Genomic DNA, 6,485 nt, shown 5'->3' with positions numbered 1-6,485 from the left:
AAGCTTACTACAACCTCCACCTCCCGGGTTCAAGCGATTCTCCTGCCTCAGCCTTCCAAGTAGCTGGGATTACAGACCTGCATCACCACACCCAGCTAATTTTTGTATTTTGAGTAGAGACGGGGTTTCTCCATGATTGCCAGGCCTCAAGTGATCCACTCACCTCGGCCACCCAAAGTGCCAAAGTGCTGGGATTACAGGTGTGAGCCACGACACCCAGCCAGGGTGGGTGGCTTCTTGGAGAATTCTCCAAGGCTTCTTGGAGAATTTTCTGATTAAAGGTCTGGGGCAAGATTGTACAAGATGAACTTGAAACATCTTATCAAACCAGAGAGCAAAAAACAGAAGACGACTGGGATTATGTCAAAAAAGGGCTTAAGAACCAACTTGAAGACGTTTTTATTGGCCAAAGATGGGATAATTTGAGCTTCAATAGGCGTAACAATTAAAGAGATGGAAACACATCAACTATGTTTAAAAACACGAGCCCATAATGATTAAAAAAAAACAAAAAACAAACCTAACTGGTCATCTTTGGAGGCAGCAGGAAACGAAATCATCATCTGACAAACAGAATCAAAATTTTATCCTGCCTTCCCTAGATGAACTGCACTACTGGGTAGCCAAATTGCAGACGAGAAGCAGCATCTCTTTATACAACAGTCCAACATATACACAGCACATGGAATCAGCAAAAGCCAAACTGGGAGAATCTCCACAGGTTACCAGTCTGGTTTTTCAGCAGCTATGTTTTAGCAAGTTTCTTTTGAGTAATTTAAGAGACACAAAAGACGTATCAATTTTTTTTTTAAATGAGCAAAACTAGGGTATCTAGGGGCTGCACATGTGGTAGAAAAACTATGAAGAATCACCATAAAAGTCAGGATAGTGTTCGCTTTTGTGGAAGGGAGTTGTAATTAGGACAAAACACCTGGATGGACTTCTAGGGTGGCTGGAAAGAACTACTCCTCGACTTGAGCAGGGCTGCACAAGAGTTAAGCCTATAAGAGTTCGTTAAGCTACACATTTGTGTTATGTGGTTTTCAATATCTGTGTTTTATAATAAAAAGGTTTTTCTTAAAAAATTATAGAATCCCCATTGCTTACAAAATAAAATCCAAGATACTAGGCATAAAATAAAGGCCTTTTATAATCTGGTCCCAAATCAGGCTTCATCTTCCCATTATCATGCCCTCTCTTATTTCCCTTATCTGCCAGCATGCCCCAACAACCCTGACCGAACTACTCTGCAAATAAGTCATGCTCACTCATGCCTGCTTTTTCACTTATGTGGTTCCCTTTTGCTTATTCTTCAAATTCTGCTTATCTTTCAAGATAAAGTTCACAAGCTCCCTCCTTCAACTCCCCACGGAACATATCTCACTTGGCCTCACATTGATCACCTGGGATAGTGGAAGGCTAGAATTAAACAGATCTGAATTTCAGCTCCACAATTTCATTCATTTAGAGAACAAACATTCACTAAGATCCTTCTATGTGGAGCAGGTGCAGGACTAGACATTAGGGATTCAACACTAAACAAGGCAAACACCATCCCCACCATCACGGAATTCACAGTCTAACAGGAGACATGGGCAAATAACCATGCAATTACAACACAGAAGGAAAGTGCTTCCTACAGAAAGTACATAAAGCCTCTAACCTACCTCTAACCTTGGGGTAGCGGGAGAGCTTCCCTGAAGGGAAAGTGATACTTAAGTTGAAACTTTAAGAGTACGAATTAGCCAGTTGGGTGCGGTGGTTCACGCCTGTAATCCCAGCACTTTGGGAGCCGAGGTGGGTGGATCACCTGAGGTTGGGAGTTGGAGACCAGCCTGACCAACATGGAGAAACTCTAAACTACAAAAAATACAAAATTAGCCGGGTGTGGTGGGGCACGCCTCTAATCCCAGCTACTCGGGAGGCTAAGGCAGAAGAATAGCTTGAATCCAGGAGGCGAAAGTTGCAGTGAGCCGAGATCGCGCCATTGCACTCCAGCCTGGGCAACAAGGGCAAAACTCCGCCTCAAAAAAAAGAGGGTATGAATTAGTCATAATTCAAGGTGCATCCAGTTCTAGCAAACACTAGCTGACTACTGATGTAACCTCTCACCCTCAGATCCTCATCTGTCAAATGAGAAGCAAACCATCAACTCCTAGAATTTCTGTAAGGACTCAGTAAAATATAAAGTATATAAAATATACAGCTCAAATGTACTTAAAACAGGTTAGGATTCTATTTGTGTTTTAAGCTTCTTCAGGATAGGCTCACATCTAATTCATCTCCGTATCTGACACAGCACCCAGCACAAAGATATGACAGTCCCCTAAGCTAGACCCCCTCACCTGAGGATGTTGATACAACCATTGCCATTTGTCAGGAAGAACATGTTGTTGTCATTGTTCCAGGAGATTTCGTTGACCTCGAACTTGAATTGCTCTTCTGCTTTGGAACGGTGTGTCTTGGCATCAATAAAGGTCACCACATCATCTTTGTTGCCTACAGCAATGGTCTGCCCATCAGGACTCCAGCAGATATTAATGTTCTCCCCTAGGAACCCAGATATAAACAGCAAGATAATCTGTTTGCTCATAATCCTCCACAAGTTTATTGTGCTATCCTAGAAAGAAGACCAGAGCTTCCTTCAGGGCTTACTCACTAAAGTCCTAGACAATGGGAGGGAGCTACCATTTATAATTCAACAATGAGTCCAGCACATTCATCTACACATTTCCTGATTTGGTCTTCACAATACTCCTCTAAGACACACTTTATTATCCCCATTTTATAGACAAAGGAAATAGCAGATAAGAAGATGAGCCGAAGTGTCAAAACTATATGAAGTCACAGAGCCAAGAATTTAAACCCAGATTTGACCCCAAAGCCCCCTTTTCTCTTACACCAGCATTTCTCAACTCTAGTCACTCACATGCCAACATCACAATTTTTGTCCTGTCCATTAAACACTGTATTTTTCTTTATTCAAGATTTTTCTTAAAATTGATCCAAAAAATTTTACTTAAATAAATTTAGCAGCCGGACGCGGTGGCTCCAGCCTGTTATCCCAGCACTTTGGGAAGCCAAGGTGTGCAAATCACTTGAGTCCAGGAGTTGAAGATCAGCCTGGGCAAAATGGCAAAAACCGGCTCTACAAAAAATTAGCCAGGCATGGTGGCATGTGCCTGTAGTCCCAGCTACTCAGGAGGTTGAGGTAGGAGGATGGCTTGAGCCCAGGAGGTGGAGGCTGCAGGCAGCCAATACTGTGTCACTGTACTCCATCCTGGGTAACAGGGCAAGACTCTGTCTCAAAAATAAAAATAAAAATAAATTTAGCTTTAATTGAGTAATAAATTCTATGAGCTAGTTCTTCTAGTAGGCATTAAAATATCTGCAAAACTGGTTTTTAATGTTCACCCAGGCATCACCTGAATCACTCATGGATCAGCAGCTGTATACCTGGGGAAAAACCACACCATTCTGCCTCCAGAGGTAAGTCTTGTCAACAAAGTCTAGTGGCCCACACTGAACACATCAATTAAAAATCTCATCAACCTTCTCCATTCTAAAATGTATAATTTTTTCACATTTTAGTATCTATACTGTATCTTAAAATGTATCAGAAAGCATTTCAAAATTTTGGGTGTATCACAGTTATTTACCAACTTTCTTTCCTAATGGAACATCTTATGATAAATGAAAACTCAAGAGTCCCATACAGTACCGGCCTCAATACTTACAACAGAGCCTATAAATGTACCGCACAACTTTCTGGTCACTTTCTCGCAGTTCACCAAGACCATCCAAATTTCAACCATTCTAACTAATCAGAATTTTCCACATTCTCCATGCCTTTGCACACGCTGTTCCCTCCTGGAAATGCCCCATTCCCCACCCACTGCACATTGACCACACTCAATCTCTATGGCTATCCTAAAAGTTTGCTCAAATTTGGTGAGGCCTTCCCTGGCTCCCCTAGGCAGACTTCTGTTTTCACTTCTATTCTGTGTATCCATCTTGCAGACCTCTCCATTATCAAATGAACCATATCTTGCTATGTTATTTGTATATACATGTCCCCTCCCCGCTGGGGAGGTCCTTGGAGCTGGAAACTCTTATTCAGCTCAGGATGTCTCATACACTGCTGAGTGCCAGGCACAGAAAAGATATTCGGAAAATGGTTGTTGAATGAATTCAAACAGCTTATCTTCCTATTACCCTCTCTCTCTGAATAGTCACCTTTAGTGTTCACAGTGGCAATGCATTTTGTAGTCCTGACATCCCAGATGCGAATGGTTTTATCTCCGGACGCGGTAACGAATAGGTCAGGATTACTTGGATGCCAACAAAGCTGGTCCACACTATCCCCATGTCCCCGATAATTGTTTTCCTTGACCTGAAAGAACAGAATCCAGATGTCACTTCACATAGATGTAGCTGCCTCCCCATGTAACTTTCTAACCTTATTCAAACCAAGGTATGCTGGTACGCGTAAAAATCTGGGTAATTCAGAATCCAGTTCTTCTAAGCCCTTTCTCCCTTCTCTTCTCCGCAGTCCTTCTGAACTGTTGTTCTCAGCTTCCACATCTATGCCCTTATTTTTGTGCCCTCCCTGGCCTCCTCCTCCTTCCTGATTTTGCACCCTTACTGTACCATCAACGTTCCTAACTCAGCCGCTCATTCCCACGGGACGCCCTATCACTTTCAAAGGGGCCCTCCTCACCACCACCACCACAGCCCCTAGCCACTCCTTACCAGCACACGAATCGACTCCAAACGAGTAAGGCTCCCACCGCAGCCCCGTCCCATCCATCCTCTCCTCACCTTCACCCGCCATCGCCAACCTCCTTACTTCCACACTCTCCACACGCCCCCAATCTTCCTCTCCTCACCCCTCACGACCCTGTCACCCCCACACTCCACCTTCTCCCCACTCCCTCCTCATCTCCACACTCCCCCCTCATCTCCCTACTCCCCCTTTCCCTCTCCCTCAAGTCCACTCTCCTTTCAACCCCACGGCCCCGTTCGCCCCCCATTCGCTCTCCCTCTACCACACCTCACTTCACCACGACCCCTCTCCCTAGCCTGGGCCGAGCACCGGCAGCTCACCAACCGGTCCTTCTCCAGCAAGAAGACACTGGCCGTCTTGTCGAAGGACCCCGAGGCTAGGCGACGCCCGTCGCAACTCCAGGCCACCGAGTGCACCTTGGCGCTGTGCGCCAGGAACTCGCGCGTCTTGCTGTGGCCCCGGAACAGCTCCTGCATCCCAAGCACGTAGCGCGACGGGCCGCTGCTCACTGAGCACCACGGGGCCATCGAGCTGGGGCCGCTCTGGCCCAACGCCGAGGGCCCCATGGCTGCAGTGGGCACCGCCATGCCGAGCTCCCAGCTCACAACACGCAAGCAGCCGCCAGGGTGCAATCAGTCCTGGCGCCGCGGCCGCACGCATGCGCCCAGAAGAGCGACGGCTCCTCTACGCAGGCGCGCTGTACCCCGCCCCGGAAAGGACTACAAATCCCGGTATGCAGCGCGTGCCTGCCTCTTCTTAGTAGTAATTGGAGTTAACTCCATATATGTTAACTCCAAATATGCTTCACACTTAACGATTCCGAGTTTTTTTTAGTGTTTTTATTTCTCCCTTACCTATTCCTTGGTAGATATATGTGTATCCCTGTTTAATCGAATAAAAGAACCAACACTAACCTTCTAAACAGTTCACCCATCACCTTTCTTCTGGAGTTGTTCCCTAATCCCTAGTCTCCTCCCTTAAGAGAAAGCCCTGGGCTTTTTACTGGAGAAGGACCAGCTGGTGAGCTTGTCCCGTGAAAAGGGCTAGCGGGTGTGGAGTGAGGGAAGAGGTGTTAAGAAGGGGTCTGGAAGGGTTTTTTGTTTGTTTTTTAATAAAAATGAATTTTTTGTTTTTAAAAGGTAATGGCGGAAGCGTGTGAACCACAGCAACTCTATCTTAAATAGGAACTGGGTAAAATGAGGCTGAAACCTACTGGGTTGCATTCCCAGACTATGAAGGCCTTCTAATCACAGGATGAAATAGGAGGTCAGCACAAAATACAGGTCATAAAGACCTTGATGATAAAACAGGTTGCAGTAACAGGACCGGCCAAAATCCACCAAAACCAAAATGGCGGCGAGAGTGACCTCTGGTCATCCTCACTGCTACACTCCCACCAGTGCCAGGATAGTTTATAAACGCCATGGCAATGTCAGGAAGTTACCCTATATGGTCTAAAAAAGGGAGGCGTGAATAATCCACCACACTTGTTTAGCAGATCATCAGGAAAAACCATAAAAATGCACAAGCAGCAGCCCTCAGAGCTGCTCTATGGAGTGGCCATTCTTTTATTCCCTTTACTTTCTTAATAAACTTGCTTTCACTTTGCCCTGCAGACTCGCCCTGAATTCTTTCCTGAGTGAGATCCAAGAACCCACTCTTGGGGTCTGGATTGGGACCCTTTTCCTGTAACAGTATT

General features: G+C 45.5%; 1 protein-coding gene across 1 annotated transcript in view; it reads right to left on the bottom strand.

The window, feature by feature from the left end:
* The window catches only part of THOC3 (THO complex 3), an 8,823-nt gene extending 3,115 nt beyond the window's left edge, over positions 1–5,708 (bottom strand). The window contains exons 1-3 of the mRNA XM_011990159.1: positions 5,107–5,708; positions 4,237–4,393; positions 2,346–2,550 (exon numbers count right to left, since the gene is read on the bottom strand). Of these exons, the coding sequence (XP_011845549.1) occupies positions 2,346–2,550; positions 4,237–4,393; positions 5,107–5,373 (629 nt within the window). The 5' untranslated portion in view covers positions 5,374–5,708. The remainder of the gene's footprint in view (positions 1–2,345; positions 2,551–4,236; positions 4,394–5,106) is intronic.
* Between the last annotated feature and the right edge of the window lie 777 nt (positions 5,709–6,485).

Source organism: Mandrillus leucophaeus, unplaced genomic scaffold (assembly GCF_000951045.1).
Source record: "Mandrillus leucophaeus isolate KB7577 unplaced genomic scaffold, Mleu.le_1.0 Scaffold372, whole genome shotgun sequence".
NCBI classification, from domain to species: Eukaryota; Metazoa; Chordata; class Mammalia; order Primates; family Cercopithecidae; genus Mandrillus; species Mandrillus leucophaeus.
Note: the sequence above shows the minus strand (reverse complement) of the source record. Positions and strands in the feature narration are given on the sequence as shown.